Here is a 20,243-nt window from a genome sequence, read left to right on the forward strand (position 1 = left end):
GGGCTGCAGAGAGTGGGCTGGGAGTTTGAGATGGCAGCAGATAGTGGGCTGAGGGCTTGGGAGGGCAGCAGAGAGTGGGCTGAGGGCTTGAGAGGGTAGCAGAGAGTGGGCTGGGAGCTTGAAAGGGCAGCAGAGAATGGGCCGATGGTTTGAGAGGGTAGCAGAGAGTGGGCTGGGAGTTTGAGAGGGTAGCAGAGAGGGCGCTGAGAGCTTGAGAGGGCAGCAGAGAGAGGGCTGACGGTTTGAGAGGGCTGCAGAGATTGGGCCGAGGGCTTGAGAGTGCAGCTGAGAGAGGGCAGAGAGCTTGGTAGGGCAGCAGAGAGTGGGCCGAGGGCTTGAGAGGGCAGAAGAGAGTGGGCTGGGAGCTTGAGAGGGCAGCAGAGAGTGGGCTGAGGGTTTGAGAGGGTCACATAGAGACGGCTGAGAGCTTGAGAGGGCTAGCAGAGAGTGGGCTGAGAGCTCGGTAGGGCAGCAGAGAGTTGGCTGAGAGCTTGGGAGGGCAGCAGAGAGTGGGCTGGGAGTTTGAGAGTGTAGCAGAGAGGGGGCTGAGAGCTTGAGAGGGCAGCAGAGAGTGAGCTGACGTCTTGAGAGGGCTGCAGAGAGTGGGCCAAGGGCTTGAGAGTGCAGCTGAGAGTGGGCTGAGAGCTTGGCAGGGCAGCAGAGAGTGGGCCAGGGGCATTAGAGGGCATCAGAGAGTGGGCTGAGAGCTTGAGAGCACAGCAGAGAGTGTGCTGGGAGCTTGAGAGGGCTGCAGAGAGTGGGCTGGGAGTTTGGGATGGCAGCAGATAGTGGACTGAGGGCTTGGGAGGGCAGCAGAGAGTGGGCTGAGGGCTTGAGAGGGTAGCAGAAAGTGGGCTGGGAGCTTGAGAGGGCAGCAGAGAATGGGTCGAGGGTTTGAGAGGGCTGCAGAGAGTGGGCTGGGAGCTTGAGGGGGTAGCAGAGAGGGTGCTGAGAGCTTGAGAGGGCTGCAGAGAGTGGGCCGAGCGTTTGAGAGGGCTGCAGAGAGTGGGCTGGGAGTTTGAGAGGATATCAGAGAGTGGACTGAGAGCTTGGGAGAGCAGCAGAGAGTGGACTGAGAGCTTGAGAGTGTAGCAGAGAGTGTGCTGAGGGCTTGAGAGGGCAGCAGAGAGTGGGCTGAGAGCTTGAGAGGGCAGCAAAGAGCGGGCTGGGAGTTTGAGAGGGTAGCAGAGAGTGGTCCGAGAGCTTGGGAGGGCAGCAGAGAGTGGGTCAAGGGCTTGAGAGGGCTGCAGAGTGTGGACTGAGAGCTTGAGAAAGCAGCAGAGAGTGGGCCGAGGGTTTGAGAGGGCTGCAGAGAGTGTGCCAAGGGCTTGAGAGTGCAGCTGAGAGGGGGCTGAGAGCTTGGTAGGGCAGCAGAGAGTGGGTGAGGGCTTGAGGCAGCAGAGAGTGGGCTGAGAGCTTGGGAGTGCAGCAGAGAGTGGGCTGAGAGTTTGAGAGGGCAGCAGAGAGTGGGCTGAGAGCTTGAGAGGGCAGCAGAGAGTGGGCTGAGAGCTTGGGAGGGCAGCAGAGAGTTGGCCGAGGGTTTGAGAGGGCTGCAGAGAGTGGGCCAAGGGCTTGAGAGTGCAGCTGAGAGGGGGCTGAGAGCTTGGTAGGGCAGCAGAGAGTGGGTGAGGGCTTGAGAGGGCAGCAGAGAGTGGGCTGAGAGCTTGGGAGTGCAGCAGAGAGTGGGCTGAGAGTTTGAGAGGGCAGCAGAGAGTGGGCTGAGAGCTTGAGAGGGCAGCAGAGAGTGGGCTGAGAGCTTGGGAGGGCAGCAGAGAGTGGGCTGAGAGCTTGAGAGGGCAGCAGAGAGTGGGCTGAGAGCTTGAGAGGGCAGCGGATAGTGTGCTGAGAGCTTGGCAGGGCAGCAGAGAGTGGGCTGGGAGTTTGAGAGGGCTGCATAGAGTGGGCTGAGAGCTTGAGAGGGCAGCAGAGAGTGGGCTGAGAGCTTGGGAGGGCAGCAGAGAGTGGGCTGAGAGCTTGAGAGAGCAGCAGAGAGAGTGGGCCAGGGGCTTGAGAGGGCAGCAGAGAGTGGGCTGATAGCTTGAGAGGGCTGCAGAGAGTGGGCTTGGTGTTTGAGATGGCAGCAGAGAGTGGGCTGAGGGCTTGGGAGGGCAGCAGAGAGTGGGCTGAGGGCTTGAGAGGGTAGCAGAAAGTGGGCTGGGAGCTTGAGAGGGCAGCAGAGAATGGATCGAGGGTTTGAGAGGGCTGCAGAGAGTGGGCTGGGAGTTTGAGGGGGTAGCAGAGAGGGTGCTGAGAGCTTGAGAGGGCAGCAGACAGTGGGCCGAGGGTTTGAGAGGGCTGCAGAGAGTGGGCAGGGAGTTTGAGAGGGTATCATAGAGTGGGCTAAGAGCTTGGGAGAGCAGCAGAGAGTGGACAGAGCTTGAGAGGGCAGCAGAGAGTGGGCTGAAGGTTTGAGAGGGCTGCAGAGAGTGGGCCGAGGGCTTGAGAGTGCAGCTGAGAGAGGGCTGAGAGCTTGGTAGGGCAGCAAAGAGTGGGCTGAGGGCTTGAGAGGGCAGCAGAGAGTGGGCTGAGAGCTTGAGAGGGCAGCAGAGAGTGGGCTGAAGGTTTGAGAGGGCTGCATAGAGTGGACTGAGAGCTTGAGAGGGCAGCAGAGAGTGGGCTGGGAGTTTGAGAGTGTAGCAGATAGTGAGCTGAGAGTTTGAGAGGGCAGCAGAGAGTGGGCCGAAGACTCGCGAGGGCAGCAGAGAGTGGGTTGAGAGCTTGGGAGGGCAGCAGAGAGTGGGCCGAGAGCTTGAGAGGGCAGCAGAGAGTGGGCTGAGAGCTTGGCAGGGCAGCAGAGAGTGGGCCAGGGGCATGAGAGGGCAGCAGAGAGTGGGCTGAGAGCTTGGGAGCACAGCAGAGAGTGTGCTGGGAGCTTGAGAGGGCTGCAGAGAGTGGGCTGGGAGTTTGAGATGGCAGCAGATAGTGGGCTGAGGGCTTGGGAGGGCAGCAGAGAGTGGGCTGAGGGCTTGACAGGGTAGCAGAGAGTGGGCTGGGAGCTTGAAAGGGCAGCAGAGAATGGGCCGATGGTTTGAGAGGGTAGCAGAGAGTGGGCTGGGAGTTTGAGAGGGTAGCAGAGAGGGCGCTGAGAGCTTGAGAGGGCAGCAGAGAGAGGGCTGACGGTTTGAGAGGGCTGCAGAGATTGGGCCGAGGGCTTGAGAGTGCAGCTGAGAGAGGGCAGAGAGCTTGGTAGGGCAGCAGAGAGTGGGCCGAGGGCTTGAGAGGGCAGAAGAGAGTGGGCTGGGAGCTTGAGAGGGCAGCAGAGAGTGGGCTGAGGGTTTGAGAGGGTCACATAGAGTCGGCTGAGAGCTTGAGAGGGCTAGCAGAGAGTGGGCTGAGAGCTCGGTAGGGCAGCAGAGAGTTGGCTGAGAGCTTGGGAGGGCAGCAGAGAGTGGGCTGGGAGTTTGAGAGTGTAGCAGAGAGGGGGCTGAGAGCTTGAGAGGGCAGCAGAGAGTGAGCTGACGTCTTGAGAGGGCTGCAGAGAGTGGGCCAAGGGCTTGAGAGTGCAGCTGAGAGGGGACTGAGAGCTTGGTAGGGCAGCAGAGAGTGGGTGAGGGCTTGAGAGGGCAGCAGAGAGTGGGCTGAGAGTTTGAGAGGGCAGCAGAGAGTGGGCTGAGAGCTTGAGAGGGCAGCAGAGAGTGGGCTGAGAGCTTGGGAGGGCAGCAGAGAGTGGGCTGGGAGCTTGAGAGGGCAGCAGAGAGTGGGCTGAAGGTTTGAGAGGGCTGCATAGAGTGGACTGAGAGCTTGAGAGGGCAGCAGAGAGTGGGCTGAGAGCTTGGCAGGGCAGCAGAGAGTGGGCCAGGGGCATGAGAGGGCAGCAGCGAGTGGGCTGAGAGCTTGAGAGCACAGCAGAGAGTGTGCTGGGAGCTTGAGAGGGCTGCAAAGAGTGGGCTGGGAGTTTGAGATGGCAGCAGATAGTGGGCTGAGGGCTTGGGAGGGCAGCAGAGAGTGGGCTGAGGGCTTGAGAGGGTAGCAGAGAGTGGGCTGGGAGCTTGAGAGGGCAGCAGAGAATGGGCCGATGGTTTGAGAGGGCTGCAGAGAGTGGGCTGGGAGTTTGAGAGGGTAGCAGAGAGGGCGCTGAGAGCTTGAGAGGGCAGCAGAGAGAGGGCCGAGGGTTTGAAAGGGCTGCAGAGAGTGGTCTGGGAGTTTGAGAGGGTAGCAGAGAGTGGGCTGAGAGCTTGGGAGGGCAGCAGAGAGTGGACTGAGAGCTTCAGAGGGCAGCAGAGAGTGGGCTGACGGTTTGAGAGGGCTGCAGAGAGTGGGCCGAGGGCTTGAGAGTGCAGCTGAGAAAGGGCTGAGAGCTTGGTAGGGCAGCAGAGAGTGGGCCGAGGGCTTGAGAGGGCAGAAGAGAGTGGGCCGAGAGCTAGAGAGTGGGCTGAGAGCTTGGCAGGGCAGCAGAGAGTGGGCTGAGAGCTTGAGAGCACAGCAGAGAGTGTGCTGGGAGCTTGAGAGGGCAGCAGAGAATGGGCTGATGGTTTGAGAGGGCTGAAGAGATTGGGCTGGGAGTTTGAGAGGGTAGCAGAGAGGGCGCTGAGAGCTTGAGAGGGCAGCAGAGTGTGGGCCGAGGTTTTGAGAGTGCAGCTGAGAGAGGGCTGAGAGCTTGAGAGGGCAGCAGAGAGTGGGCTGACGGTTTGAGAGGGCTGCAGAGAGTGGGCCAAGGGCTTGAGAGTGCAGCTGAGAGAGGGCTGAGAGCTTGGTAGGGCAGCAGAGAGTGAGCCGAGGGCTTGAGAGGGCAGAAGAGAGTGGGCTGGGAACTTGAGAGGGCAGCAGAGAGTGGGCTGAGGGTTTGAGAGGGTCACATAGAGTCGGCTGAGAGCTTGAGAGGGCTAGCAGAGAGTGGGCTGAGAGCTCGGTAGGGCAGCAGAGAGTTGGCTGAGAGCTTGGGAGGGCAGCAGAGAGTGGGCTGGGAGTTTGAGAGTGTAGCAGAGAGGGGGCTGAGAGCTTGAGAGGGCAGCAGAGAGTGAGCTGACGTCTTGAGAGGGCTGCAGAGAGTGGGCCAAGGGCTTGAGAGTGTAGCTGAGAGGGGACTGAGAGCTTGGTAGGGCAGCAGAGAGTGGGTGAGGGCTTGAGAGGGCAGCAGAGAGTGGGCTGAGAGCTTGGGAGTGCAGCAGAGAGTGGGCTGAGAGTTTGAGAGGGCAGCAGAGAGTGGGCTGAGAGCTTGAGAGGGCAGCAGAGAGTGGGCTGAGAGCTTGGGAGGGCAGCAGAGAGTGGGCTGAGAGCTTGAGAGGGCAGCGGATAGTGGGCTGAAGGTTTGAGAGGGCTGCAGAGAGTGGGCCGAGGGCTTGAGAGTGCAGCTGAGAGAGGGCTGAGAGCTTGGTAGGGCAGCAGAGAGTGGGCCGAGGGCTTGAGAGGGCAGCAGAGAGTGGGCTGAGAGCTTGAGAGGGCAGCAGAGAGTGGTCTGAAGGTTTGAGAGGGCTGCATAGAGTGGACTGAGAGCTTGAGAGGGCAGTAGAGAGTGGGCTGGGAGTTTGAGAGGGCAGCAGATAGTGGACCGAGGACTCGAGAGGGCAGCGGAGAGTGGGCTGAGAGCTTGGGAGGGCAGCAGAGAGTGGGCCGAGAGCTGGAGAGTGGGCTGAGAGCTTGGCAGGGCAGCAGAGAGTGGGCTGAGAGCTTGAGAGCACAGCAGAGAGTGTGCTGGGAGCTTGAGAGGGATGCAGAGAGTGGGCTGGGAGTTTGAGGTGGCAGCAGATAGTGGGCTGAGGGCTTGAGAGGGCATCAGAGAGTGGGCTGAGGGCTTGAGAGGATAGCAGAGAGTGGGCTGGGAGCTTGAGAGGGCAGCAGAGAATGGGCTGATGGTTTGAGAGGGCTGAAGAGATTGGGCTGGGAGTTTGAGAGGGTAGCAGAGAGGGTGCTGAGAGCTTGAGAGGGCAGCAGAGAGTGGGCCGAGGTTTTGAGAGGGCTGCAGAGAGTGGTCTGGGAGTTTGAGAGGGTAGCAGAGAGTGGGCTGAGAGCTTGGGAGGGCAGCAGAGAGTGGACTGAGAGCTTGAGAGGGCAGCAGAGAGTTGGCTGACGGTTTGAGACGGCTGCAGAGAGTGGGCCGAGGGCTTGAGAGTGCAGCTGAGAGAGGGCTGAGAGCTTGGTAGGGCAGCAGAGAGTGGGCCGAGGGCTTGAGAGGGCAGCAGAAAGTGGGCTGGGAGTTTGAGAGCCAGCAGAGAGTGGGCTGATGGTTTGAGAGGGTAACATAGAGTCGGCTGAGAGCTTGAGAGGGCTAGCAGAGAGTGGGCTGAGAGCTTGGTAGGGCAGCAGAGAGTTGGCTGAGAGCTTGGGAGGGCAGCAGAGAGTGGGCTGGGAGTTTGACAGTGTAGCAGATAGTGTGCTGAGAGTTCGAGAGGGCAGCAGAGAGTGGGCTATGACCTTGAGAGGGTAGCAGAGAGTGGGCTGAGAGCTTGAGAAGGCAGCAGAGAGGGGGCTGAGAGCTTGAGAGGGCAGCAGAGAGTGAGCTGACTTCTTGAGAGGGCTGCAGAGTGTGGACTGAGAGCTTGAGAGGGTAGCAGAGAGTGGGCTGAGAGCTTGGGAGGGCAGCAGAGAGTGGGCTGAGAGTTTGAGAGGGCAGCAGAGAGTGTGCTGAGAGCTTGAGAGAGCAGCAGAGAGTGGGCGGAGAGCTTGGGAGTGCAGCAGAGAGTGGGCTGAGAGTTTGAGAGAGCAGCAGAGAGTGGGCTGAGAGCTTGAGAGGGCAGCTGAGAGTGGGCTGAGAGCTTGAGATGGCATCAGAGAGTGGGCTGAGAGCTTGAGAGGGCAGCAGAGTGTGGGCTGAGAGCTTGGGAAGGCAGCAGAGAGTGGGCTGAGAGCTTGAGAGGGCAGCAGAGAGTGTGCTGAGGGCTTAAGAGGGCAGCATAGAGTGGGCTGTGGGCTTGAGATGGCAACAGAGAGTGGGCCGAGGGCTTGAGAGTGCAGCTGAGAGAGGGCTGAGAGCTTGGTAGGGCAGCAGAGAGTGGGCCGAGGGCTTGAGAGGGCAGCAGAAAGTGGGCTGGGAGTTTGAGAGCCAGCAGAGAGTGGGCTGATGGTTTGAGAGGGTAACATAGAGTCGGCTGAGAGCTTGAGAGGGCTAGCAGAGAGTGGGCTGAGAGCTTGGTAGGGCAGCAGAGAGTTGGCTGAGAGCTTGGGAGGGCAGCAGAGAGTGGGCTGGGAGTTTGACAGTGTAGCAGATAGTGTGCTGAGAGTTCGAGAGGGCAGCAGAGAGTGGGCTATGACCTTGAGAGGGTAGCAGAGAGTGGGCTGAGAGCTTGAGAAGGCAGCAGAGAGGGGGCTGAGAGCTTGAGAGGGCAGCAGAGAGTGAGCTGACTTCTTGAGAGGGCTGCAGAGTGTGGACTGAGAGCTTGAGAGGGTAGCAGAGAGTGGGCTGAGAGCTTGGGAGGGCAGCAGAGAGTGGGCTGAGAGTTTGAGAGGGCAGCAGAGAGTGTGCTGAGAGCTTGAGAGAGCAGCAGAGAGTGGGCGGAGAGCTTGGGAGTGCAGCAGAGAGTGGGCTGAGAGTTTGAGAGAGCAGCAGAGAGTGGGCTGAGAGCTTGAGAGGGCAGCTGAGAGTGGGCTGAGAGCTTGAGATGGCATCAGAGAGTGGGCTGAGAGCTTGAGAGGGCAGCAGAGTGTGGGCTGAGAGCTTGGGAAGGCAGCAGAGAGTGGGCTGAGAGCTTGAGAGGGCAGCAGAGAGTGTGCTGAGGGCTTAAGAGGGCAGCATAGAGTGGGCTGTGGGCTTGAGATGGCAACAGAGGGTTGGCTTATGGCTTGAGGGTAGCAGGGAGTGGGATCAGAGCTTGGGAGTACAGCAGAGAGTTCTGAGGGCTTGTGAGTGCAGCAGAGAGTGGGATGAGGACTTGAGAGTGCAGCTGAGAAGGGGTTGAGGGCTTGAGAGGGCAGCAGAGAGTGGGCCGAGGGCTTGAGAAAGCAAGAGCAGAGAGTGGGCTGAGGGCTTCAGAGTGCAGCAGAGAGTGGGGTACAACTTGAGAGTGCAACTGAGAGGGGGTTGGAGCTTGGGACTGCAGAAGAGAGTTCAGAGGGCTTGAGAGTACAGCCGATATTATGCTTAGGGCTTCAGAGGGCAGAAGAGAGTTCTGAGGGCTTGAGAGGGCAGCAGATAGTGTGCTCAGGGCTTCAGATTGCAGAAGGGAGGGGCTGAGTGCTTGAGAGAGGGCAGCAGAGAGTGGGCTGGGTGCTTCAGAGTGCAGAAGAGAGTGTGATTAGGGCTTGAGAGTGCAGCAGGTAGTGTGCTGAGGGCTTGAGAGGGCAAAGAGAGGGGCTGAGGGCCTGAGAGGGCAGCAGGTAGTGTGCTGAGGGCTTCAGAATACAGCAGAGAATGTGATGAGGACTTCAAAGTACAGCAGATAGTGTGCTGAGGGCTTCAGAGGGCAGAAGAGAGGGGCTGAGGGCTTCAGAGTACAGCAGAGAGTGGGATGAGGGCTTCAGAGTACAGCAGATAGTGTGTTGTGGGCTTCAGAGGGCAGAAGAGAGGGGCTGAGGGCTTCAGAGTACAGCAGGTTGTGTGCTAAGGGCTTCAGGGTACGCAGACAGTGGGATGATGGCTTCAGAGTACAGCAGATAGTGTGCTGAGGGCTTCAGAGGGCAGAAGAGGGGGGCTGAGGGCTTGAGGGGGCAGCAGGTAGTGTGCAGAGGGCTTCAGAGTGCAGCAGAGAGTGGGATGATGGCTTCAGAGTACAGCAGATAGTGTGCTGAGGGCTTCAGAGGGCAGAAGAGAGGGGCTGAGGGCTTCAGAGTACAGCAGAGAGTGGGATGAGGGCTTCGGAGTACAGCAGATAGTGTGTTGTGGGCTTCAGAGGGCAGAAGAGAGGGGCTGAGGGCTTCAGAGTACAGCAGGTTGTGTGCTAAGGGCTTCAGGGTACAGCAGACAGTGGGATGATGGCTTCAGAGTACAGCAGATAGTGTGCTGAGGGCTTGAGAGGGCAGAAGAGAGGGTCTGAGGGCTTGAGAGGGCAGCAGGTAGTGTACTGGGGGCTTCGGAGTGCAGCAGAGAGTGGGATGAGGGCTTGAGAGGGCAGCAGGTAGTGTGCTCAGGGCTTCAGAGGGCAGAAGAGAGGGACTGAGGGCTTGAGAGGGCAGCAGGCAGTGTGCTGCGGGCTTCAGAGTGCAGCAGAGAGTGGGATGAAGGTTTCAGAGTACAGCAGATAGTGTGCTGAGGGATTGAGAGGGCAGAAGAGAGGGTCTGAGGGCTTGAGAGTACAGCAGATAGTGTACTGAGGGCTTGAGAGGGCAGAAGAGAGGGTGTGAGGGCTTGAGAGGGCAGCAGGTAGAGTACTGAGAGATTCAGAGTGCCAGAGATGGTGGGATGAGGGCTTTAGAGGGCAGCAGGTAGTGTGCTCAGGGCTTCAGGGGGCAGCAGAGAGTGTGATGAGGGCTTGAGAGTATAGCAGATAGTGTGCTCAGGGCTTCAGAGTGCAGCAGAGAGTGGGATGAGGGCTTGAGAGAGCAGCAGGTAGTGTGCTCCTCAGGGTTTCAGGGGGCAGAAGAGAGGGGCTGAGGGCTTGAGAGGGCAGCCGGTAGTGTACTGAGGGCTTCAGAGTGCAGCAGAGAGTGTGATGAGGGCTTGAGAGTACAGCAGATAGTGTGCTGAGGGCTTGAGAGGGCTGACGAGAGGGGACTGGGGCTTGAGAGGGCAGCAGAGAGGGTGCTGAGTGCCAGTCGGGACTAGAATAGATTGGCGTGCTATCCGTAGTCCACACTCGTTTGTCTACCTCTCTGTAGTGCCTTGTGAGCAGATGCTCACACATCGTGTACTAGGAGCTGTGAGGTCCAGGTACTGTGCAGTCTTGCCAAGAGGCTTGAGGTGTAATTAATGGAGGCATATTGTAAGGATTATTATCCTGCTTTGAGAAGCCTCTGAAATGCAGCGATATCTCAGGGCATTGGAATCTCTCCTGTTTGCCCCTAACTTACATTTGTGACCCTCTTTCACCCATTGTGAAGACACCATCCCTTCCCCCTCTCTGTCCTGGAAACAGAAGGATGATTCCTTCCAGATTAAAGGGGTAACAGCTAATCCAAACGTGTGGCTCTCTGGGGATTTGCCACTATGCAAAGGAGGAGAAAGGGGTGCATGCTTCTACTAACATGTGGATTACATGCAATAAAAACAGACAGCAAATGTAAAATGGAGCCCATGTGTTGCTGGTGTGCAACTGGGACAGCATTGATATAGCTCGCAGAACTGACTCATCATTCTGAAAGACGTGAGGTCTTTCTGTAGCCACTGATAAAGGGGTTCCCAGCATTAAGGTACTGAGTTGAGGGCTTTTATGTTATTTGAGATTGTCCCTACGCAACTCTAGACCTTTCCCAAAGAAGCTGTGGACAGTCGCGGTGCTGTGATAGATGTGATGGCTGGGATAGCTGTGATAGTTGTGATAACTGTGATGGCTGTGAGCTGTGATAACTGTGATGGCTGTGATAGTTGTGATAACTGTGATGGCTGTGAGCTGTGATAACTGTGATGGCTGTGATAGCGGTGATAGATGTGCTGGCTGTGATAGCTTTGATGGCTGTGATAACTGTGATGTCTGATGGCTGTGATGCTATGATGGCTGAGATGGCTGTGATGGCTGAGATGGCTGTAATGGCTGTGATGCCTGTGATAGCTGTGATGACAGAGATGGCTTTGATAGCTGTGATGGCTGTGAGCTGTGATAACTATGTTGGCTGTGATAGCTGTGATGGATGTGCTGGCTGTGATAGCTGTGATGGCTGTGATAACTGTGATGTTTGATGGCTGTGATGGCTGTGGTGGCTGTGATAGATGTGATGGATGTGCTGGCTGTGATAGCTGTGATGGCCTTGATAGCTGTGATGTCTGATGGCTGTGATGGCTGTGATGGCTGAGATGGCTGTGATGGCTGTGATGGCTGAGATGGCTGTGATGGCTGTGATGGCTGTGATAGCTGTGATGGCATTGATAGCTGTGATGTCTGATGGCTGTGATGACTGTGATGGCTGAGATGGATGTGATGGCTGTGATGGCTGAGATGGCTGTGATGGCTGTGATGGCTGTGATAGCTGTGATAGCTGTGATGGCTGTGATGACTGAGAAGGCTGTGGTGATTGTGATAGCAGTGATGGCAGTAATGGCTGTGATAGCTGTAATGGCTGTGAGCTGTGATAACTGTGATGGCTGTGATAGCTGTGAGGGATGCGCTGGCTGTGATAGCTGTGATGGCTGTGATACCTGTGATGTCTGATGGCTCTGATGGCTGAGCTGGCTGTGATGGATTTGATAGCTGTGATGGTTGTGAGCTGTGATAACTGTGATGACTGTGATAGCTGTGATGGTTGTGATGGATATGCTGGCTGTGATGGATGTGCTGGCTGTGATAGCTGTGATTGCTGTGATGGCTATGATAGCTGTGATGGTTGTGATAGATGTGCTGGCTATGATGGATGTGTTGGCTGTGATGGCTGTGACGGCTGATATGACTGAGATGGCTGTGATAGCTGTGATAGCTATGATGTCTGTGATGACTGAGATAGCTGTGCTGGCTGTGATGGCAGTGATGGCCGTGATAGCTGCGATAGCTGTAATGGCTGTTTGCTGTGATGGCTGTGATAGCTGTGATGGATGTGCTGGCTGTGATAACTGTGATAGCTGTGATAACGGTGATGTCTGATGGCTGTGATGGCTCTGATGGCTGAGATGGCTGTGATGGATTTGATGGCTGTGATGGCTGAGATGGCTGTAATGGCTTTGATAGCTGTAATGGCTTTGATAGCTGTGATGACTGTGAGCTGTGATAACTGTGATGGCTGTGATAGCTGTGATGGCTATGATAGCTGTCATGGTGTGATGGTTGTGATGGTTGTGATGGATGTGCTGGCTATGATGGATGTGCTGGCTGTGATAGCTGTGATGGATGTGATAGCTGTAGTGGCTGTGACCCATTCTACTCAGGAGGAAAAAGCATTTCTTAGCTGATCGAGAACAAGAAGATTACCCTCAGTGCCTTCAAGAAGATTACCCTGAGTGTCTTCCAGGCAACTCTCTTTGTAGGAGAAGAACAGAAACAATTCTAGTGTCGGAAAACAGACAATTTAAGAAGGGTGGTGGTGATGATGCCAGTGGGCGCAGTTGTTGGTGCTGCCGGTAATGGCTCACAGAGTCATTTGCACCACTCAACCATATTCAACACTCTGAACCCTTATGTCCTACTGAGATGAGTGGGTGAAGTTGGTTTAGGGGAAGGAGTGGTACAGTGGCTGGTGCTTTAACTCTTATGGTAGTGGGTGCTGGCCTTACTGCCCATGATACATGTACCCCCCCTCAGGGTCATCTACCCTATTGACTTCTTAAGATTCGCCTTTGTTGCCTTTACCAGCGAGCGCCAAGTGTGGTCGACTAGAGTAAGATGTGCTCTGGCAGTGCTGCCATGAGTCGGCAAGCCAACAGTGAAGGGCTGAGGGGGGAGGATGCACTCAAGGGGAAGATGAAGGTTTGGGAAACAGAAATCTTGTGGGAGGCCCCCTGGAACATTCCCTGGAACGCTCTCTATTGGCCATCGGCACTAAGATGACAGCCCTCTCCTTCTTACTATATGTCATTGGTCACCCGAGTAGGGGCAGTAATCTTGGCCTGCTTCAGTGTTTAAAAGGTCCTGAGGCAAAACTCCACCATGCCCCGTCCCCCCAAACAGCAGGGAAATGGTGCCTGCGGCCCTCGTCTCAGCCTACCATGATAGTGGCAAAATGATATAAAAGGGGCACTGCACTGGCAAGCAGACTTCAAGACATTCAGAATGTGGGTGCTAGACATCATTCACAGGGGGGCTGATTGAGGTTCCCCAAGAGCTATAGAGGATTCCAATGTTCCAAGGATCTTTCTGGGACTGTTCCCCAGTTCCTGCGATCTCAATCCAGGGACCCCTTCTGGGCACTTGTGTGGGGCATAAAACCCTCCGTGTTCCTCAGGTCCAAAAATCTAAGCATGGTGAGAGACTTTGCTCTGGGGGTGTCATCCCCTATCACGCTCTTAAAGAGATGGGTGATTACCTGTCTCTCTATGTAAGTGTTGGTGGATTACCCCCCCCCCTTTCTATAGGAGTGGTGACTCCATATGAGTGGTGGGTGATTACCCTCGTCTCTAGATGGAGTGGTGGGCGATTACCCTCCTCTCTATATGGAGGGGTGGGTGATTACCCTCGTCTCTAGATGGAGTGGTGGGCGATTACCCTCCTCTCTCTATGGAGGGGTGGGTGATTACCCTCGTCTCTATATGGAGGGGTGGGCGATTACCCTCCTCTCTATAAGGAGTGGTGGGCGATTACCCTCCTCTCTATATGGAGGGGTGGGCGATTCCCCTCGTCTCTAGATGGAGTGGTGGGCGATTACCCTCCTCTCTATAAGGAGGGGTGGGCGATTACCCTCATCTCTATATGGAGGGGTGGGCGATTACCCTCGTCTCTAGATGGAGTGGTGGGCGATTACCCTCCTCTCTCTATGGAGGGGTGGGCGATTACCCTCCTCTCTATATGGAGGGGTGGGCGATTACCCTCGTCTCTATATGGAGTGGTGGGCGATTACCCTCCTTTCTATATGGAGGGGTGGGCGATTACCCTCCTCTCTATATGGAGGGGTGGGCGATTACCCTCGTCTCTATATGGAGGGGTGGGCGATTACCCTCCTCTCTATATGGAGGGGTGGGCGATTACCCTCCTCTCTATATGGAGGGGTGGGCGATTACCCTCGTCTCTATATGGAGGGGTGGGCGATTACCCTCCTCTCTATATGGAGGGGTGGGTGATTACCCTCGTCTCTATATGGAGTGGTGGGTGATTACCCTCCTTTCTACCCTCCTTTCTATAGGAGTGGCGGCTCACATGAGTGGAGGGTGATTACTCTCCTCTACCAACAACCCCCGCTTATAGAGGGCAGTTCTATAAAACTCCCCCCACCTTTAAGCGCTGTATCACAGGGTCACGAGACACTTTCGGTTTATGTCTGGGTCACAAATCCTTGGGTATACGACCAAGCTGGACCTCAGGATCCCAACGATGAGAGACCTTTGCTTCAGTGCCCACAGGACAGGGCTTTAAAGATGCGGTGGAAGGGGCCCAGCAAGTGTTTGCAGGCACTGTGAAGCAGGACAGGCTCTCGTCAAGTGGATGCAGTCCCAGTCTCACACTGAGGATGGTGGTGGAATGCCCAGCCCAAGGCTAGCCAGTGTCCACACTAGCTGAGGCCAGCCAGAGATGGCTTGGCCAGTGTAAGTTCCAATAGCATCTCTTCTTTGGAACCCTGGCTCCAGTGGTTGATTTTTGAATGATCCCAGATCTCATGCTAACATGTGAAGTCCTGGGCTAGGGACCATGTATGACCCTGGTAGGGAGATGGAAGGCCAGCAAAGACGAAACATAAGGTTGGGCATAGAGATGAGCTTCAGCCATCTTGGACCACATTTCTGGTACCATCCAGACTCTTACCTGCAAGCCATCTCTTAATGCCACCACTACACCCAGCACCCACACGCACCCCTCTGATGCCTCGCCCCAGACTCTCTATCTTTTCTAATCCCCTCCCTGTGCACCCCTCTAACTATGTCCCTGCAGTGCACCTCTCTTTTTCTCCCCCTCCGTCCACCCCTCTACATCTGCCCCCCTCTGTGCACCCCTCTACTCCCCACCAGCCCCTGGACTCTATGCTTTAAAGTGTGTTCTCTCTCCAGGCTGCTGGCTTGCTGCAAGTTGAGGAAGTCACTCTGCTAGATCATGGGTGCAGAGCTGAGCAGAATGACACCCACATCTTCCTCACCACCAGGACGGATACGTGTCAGACAAGCCTTGAGGGCCGGAATCATTTTAAGAACCAGGTGAGTTAGAAGCCCCCCTTTGTCTAGTGGGGGGAAGCTCTCAAGCTTTCAACAAGAAACAAGAAGTCCATCCCATGGCCTTAGCATAACATCTCTGGGGGGTTGGGAGGGTCTATCCTTGCATGGTAAGTCAATGGTAGTGGAGTGGGCCAGACCATCACTCCTTCTCTCCCTGACCCAGGCTAAATGCATGCGTCCTCCCTGTAAAGGGTGGCGGGCTGGACAAGACCTTCACTCTTTCTCTCCCTGACCGAGGCTCAATGCATGCGTCCTCCCTGTAAAGGGTTGGGGGCTGGGCCAGGCCTTCGCTGTTTCTCTCCCCGACCCAGGCTCAATGCATGCATCCTCCCTGTAAAGGGTAGCGGGCTGGACCAGACCTTCACTGTTTCTCTCCCTGACCCAGGCTCAATGCATGCATCCTCCCTGTAAAGAGTGGGGGGCTGGGCCAGACCTCCACTCTTTCTCTCCCTGACCGAGGCTCAATGCATGCGTCCTCCCTGTAAAGGGTTGGGGGCTGGGCCAGACCTTCGCTGTTTCCCTCCCCGACCCAGGCTCAATGCATGCATCCTCCCTGTAAAGGGTGGCGGACTGGGCGAAACCTTCGACGTTTCTCTCCTCGACCCAGGCTCAATGCATGTGTCCTCCCTGTAAAGAGTGGGGGGCTGGGCCAGACCTTCGCTGTTTCTCTCCCTGACCCAGGCTCAATACATGTGTCCTCCCTGTAAAGAGTGGGGGGCTGGGCCAGACCTTCGCTGTTTCTCTCGCTGACCCAGGCACATGCATGCATCCTCCCAGTAAAGGGTGGTGGGCTGGATCAGACCTTCGCTGTTTCTCTCCCTGACCCCGGCTCAATGCATGCGTCCTCCCTGTAAAGGATGGCGGGCTGGGCCAGACCTTCACTGTTTCTCTCCCTGACCCAGGCTCAATGCATGCATCCTCCCTGTAAAGGGTGGCAAGCTGGACCAGACTTTCGCTGTTTCTCTCCCTGATTCAGGCTCAATTAATGCATCCTCCCTGCAAAGAGTGTCCGGCTGGGCCAGACCCTATTGTTTCTCTCCCTGACATGGGCTCAATGCACGCGTCCTCCCTGTAAAGGGTGTCTGGCTGGGCCAGACCTTTACTATTTCTCTCTCTGAACTAGGCTTAATGCAAATGCCTTCACTGTAAAGAGTGGCAGGCTGAGCCAGCTGGGCCCGATCTTTACTGTTTTTCTCTTGAACTGGTTAATGAAGGTGCACTCCTTGTAAAGGGTTGTGGCCTAGGCCAGACCTTCACTGTTTCTCTCCCTGACCCAGGCCAATGCATGCATCCTCCCTGTAAAGGGCAGCGGGCTAGGAGAAACATTCACTGTTTCTCTCCCTGACCCAGGCTCAATGCATGCGTCCTCCTTGTAAAGGATGTCGGGCTGGACCAGACCTTGACTGTTTCTCTCCCTGATCCAGGCTCAATGCATGCATCATCCCTGTAAAGGGTGGCAGGCTGGGCCAGACCTTTACTGTTTCTCTCCCTGAACTAGATTTAATGCAGGCCCCTCTCTGTGAAAGGTGGCAGGGTGGACCAGACCTTCACGGTTTCGCTCTGGCGCAGGCGCCCTCTATGTGAAGGGTGGCAGGGTGGGCCAGACCTTCACAGTTTCACTCCCTGATCCAGGCAACCCCCCCTGTGAAGGGTGGCGGGTGGACCAGACCTTCACAGTTTTGCTCTGGCCCAGGCGCCCTCTATGTGAAGGGTGGCAGGGTGGGCCAGACCTTCACAGTTTCACTCCCTGATCCAGGAAACCCTCTCTGTGAAGGGTGGCGGGTGGGCCAGACCTTCTCGGTTTCTCATGCTGATTCAGACGACCCTCTCTGTGAAGGGTGGAGGGTGGGCCAGACCTTCTCGGTTTCTAATCCTGATCCAGGCAACCCTCTCTGTGAAGGGCGGCGGGTGGTCCAGACCTTCATGGTTTCACTCCCTAATCCAGACAACCCTCTCTGTGAAGGGTGGCGGGTGGGCCAGACCTTCTCAGTTTCTCTCCCTGATACAGGCAACCCTCTCTGTGAAGGGTGGCGGGTGGACCAGACCTTCACGGTTTCTCATCCTGATCCAGACAACCTTCTCTGTGAAGGGTGGCGGGTGGCCAGACCTTCTTGGTTTCTCTCCCTGATCTAGGCAACCCTCTCTGTGAGGGGTGGCGGGTAGGCCAGACCTTCGCAGTTTCTCTCCCTGATCCAGGCAACCCTCTCTGTGAAGGGTGGCTGGTGGTCCAGACCTTCATGGTTTCACTCCCTGATCCAGGCAACCCTCTCTGTGAAGGGTGGCGGGTGGCCCAGACCATCTCGATTTCTCTCCCTGATCCAGGTAACCCTCTCTGTGAAGCGTGGCGGGTGGTCCAGACCTTCATGGTTTCACTCCCTGATCCAGGCAACCCTCTCTGTGAAGGGTGGCAGGGTGGGCCAGACCTTCACAGTTTCACTCCCTGATCCAGGAAACCCTCTCTGTGAAGGGTGGAGGGTGGGCCAGACCTTCTCGGTTTCTAATCCTGATCCAGGCAACCCTCTCTGTGAAGGGAGGCAGGTGGTCCAGACCTTCATGGTTTCACTCCCTGATCCAGGCAACCCTCTCTGTGAACGGTGGCGGGTGGGCCAGACCTTCTCAGTTTCTCTCCCTGATCCAGGTAACCCTCTCTGTGAAGCGTGGTGGGTGGTCCAGACCTTCATGGTTTCCCTCCCTGATCCAGGCAACCCTCTCTGTGAAGGGTGGCGGGTGGGCCAGACCTTCTCGGCTTCTATTCCTGATCCAGGCAACCCTCTCTGTGAAGGATGGCGGATGGGCCAGACCATCTCGATTTCTCTCCCTGATCCAGGTAACCCTCTCTGTGAAGGGTGGCGGGTGGGCCAGACCTTCATGGTTTCACTCCCTGATCCAGGCGACCCTCTCTGTGAAGGGTGGCGGGTGGGCCAGACCTTCTCGGGTTATCTCCCTGATCCAGGCAACCCTCTCTGTGAAGGGTGGCGGGTGGTCCAGACCTTCATGGTTTCACTCCCTGATCCAGGCAACCCTCTCTGTGAAGGGTGGCGGGTGGTCCAGACCTTCATGGTTTCTATTCCTGATCCAGGCAACCCTCTCTGTGAAGGTTGGCGGGTGGGCCAGTCCTTCTTGGCTTCTATTACTGATCCAGGCGACCCTCTCTGTGAAGGGTGGCGGGTGAGCCAGACCTTCTCGGGTTATCTCCCTGATCCAGGCAACCCTCTCTGTGAAGGGTGGCGGGTGGTCCAGACCTTCATGGTTTCACTCCCTGATCCAGGGCACCCTCTCTGTGAAGGCTGGCGGGTGGGCCAGACCTTCTCGGCTTCTATTCCTGATCCAGGCAACCCTCTCTGTGAAGGGTGGCAGGTGGGCCAGACCTTCTCGGTTTATCTCCCTGATCCAGGCAACCCTCTCTGTGAAGGGTGGCGGTTGGTCCAGACCTTCATGGTTTCACTCCCTGATCCAGGCAACCCTCTATTTGAAGGGTGGCGTGTGGTCCAGACCTTCATGGTTTCACTCCCTGATCCAGGCAACCCTCCCTGTAACGGATGGCGGGCTGGGCCAGACCTTCATTGTTTCTCTCCCTGACCCAGGCTCAATGCATGCATCCTCCCTGTAAAGGGTGGCAGGCTGGGCAAGACCTTTACTGTTTCTCTCCCTGAACTAGATTTAATGCAGGCCCCTCTCTGTGAAAGGTGGCAGGGTGGACCAGACCTTCACGGTTCCGCTCTGGCGCAGGCGTCCTCTATGTGAAGGGTAGCAGGGTGGGCCAGACTTTCACAGTTTCACTCCCTGATCCAGGCAACCCTCTCTGTGAAGGGTGGCGGGTGGACCAGACCTTCACAGTTTTGCTCTGGCCCAGGCGCCCTCTATGTGAAGGGTGGCAGGGTGGGCCAGACCTTCACAGTTTCACTCCCTGATCCACGAAACCCTCTCTGTGAAGGGTGGCGGGTGGGCCAGACCTTCTCGGTTTCTAATCCTCATCCAGGCAACCCTCTCTGTGAAGGGTGGCAGGTGGTCCAGACCTTCATGGTTTCACTCCCTGATCCAGGCAACCCTCTCTGTGAACGGTGGCGGGTGGGCCAGACCTTCTCAGTTTCTCTCCCTGATCCAGGTAACCCTCTCTGTGAAGCGTGGTGGGTGGTCCAGACCTTCATGGTTTCCCTCCCTGATCCAGGCAACCCTCTCTGTGAAGGGTGGCAGGTGGGCCAGACCTTCTCGGCTTCTATTCCTGATCCAGGCAACCCTCTCTGTGAAGGGTGGCGGGTGGGCCAGACCTTCATGGTTTCACTCCCTGATCCAGGCGACCCTCTCTGTGAAGGGTGCGGGTGGGCCAGACCTTCTCGGGTTATCTCCCTGATCCAGGCAACCCTCTCTGTGAAGGGTGGCGGGTGGTCCAGACCTTCATGGTTTCACTCCCTGATCCAGGCAACCCTCTCTGTGAAGGGTGGCGGGTGGTCCAGACCTTCATGGTTTCACTCCCTGATCCAGGGCACCCTCTCTGTGAAGGGTGGCGGGCTGGGCCAGACCTTCATTGTTTCTCTCCCTGACCCAGGCTCAATGCATGCATCCTCCCTCTAAAGGGTGGTGGGCTGGGCAAGACCTTCGCTGTTTCTCTCCCTGACCCAGGCTCAATGCATGCATCCTCCCTGTAAAGGGTGGCAAGTTGGACCAGACCTTCACTGTTTCTCTCCCTGATTCAGGCTCAATTAATGCATCCTCCCTGTAAAGAGTGTCCGGCTGGGCCAGACCCTATTGTTTCTCTCCCTGACATGGGCTCAATGCATGCGTCCTCCCTGTAAAGGGTGTCTGGCTGGGCCAGACCTTCACTGTTTCTCTCTCTGAACTAGGCTTAGTGCAAATGCCTTCACTGTAAAGGGTGGCAGGCTGAGCCAGCTGGGCCAGATCTTTACTGTTTTTCTCTTGAACTAGGTTAATGAAGGTGCACTCCTTGTAACGGGCAGCGGGCTAGGAGAAACATTCACTGTTTCTCTCCCTGACCCAGGCTCAATGCATGCGTCCTCCTTGTAAAGGATGTCGGGCTGGGCCAGACCTTTACTGTTTCTCTCCCTGAACTAGATTTAATGCAGGCCCCTCTCTGTGAAAGGTGGCAGTTTGGACCAGACCTTCACGGTTCCGCTCTGGCGCAGGCGCCCTCTATGTGAAGGGTAGCAGGGTGGGCCAGACTTTCACAGTTTCACTCCCTGATCCAGGCAACCCTCTCTGTGAAGGGTGGCGGGTGGACCAGACCTTCACAGTTTTGCTCTGGCCCAGGCGCCCTCTATGTGAAGGGTGGCAGGGTGGGCCAGACCTTCACAGTTTCACTCCCTGATCCAGGAAACCCTCTCTGTGAAGGGTGGCGGGTGGGCCAGACCTTCTCGGTTTCTCATCCTGATTCAGACGACCCTCTCTCTGAAGGGTGGAGGGTGGGCCAGACCTTCTC

At 56.7% G+C, this 20,243-nt stretch overlaps 1 protein-coding gene across 1 annotated transcript in view; it reads left to right on the forward strand.

The window, feature by feature from the left end:
• ENG (endoglin) overlaps window positions 1-20,243 on the forward strand; it is a 286,341-nt gene that overhangs the window by 203,618 nt on the left and 62,480 nt on the right. The window contains exon 9 of the mRNA XM_069609121.1: window positions 14,648-14,791. Coding sequence (XP_069465222.1) covers window positions 14,648-14,791 — 144 coding nt within the window. The remainder of the gene's footprint in view (window positions 1-14,647; window positions 14,792-20,243) is intronic.

The sequence above is a fragment of the Ambystoma mexicanum genome, chromosome 8, assembly GCF_040938575.1.
Source record: "Ambystoma mexicanum isolate Mex_15411 chromosome 8, UKY_AmexF1_1, whole genome shotgun sequence".
NCBI classification, from domain to species: Eukaryota; Metazoa; Chordata; class Amphibia; order Caudata; family Ambystomatidae; genus Ambystoma; species Ambystoma mexicanum.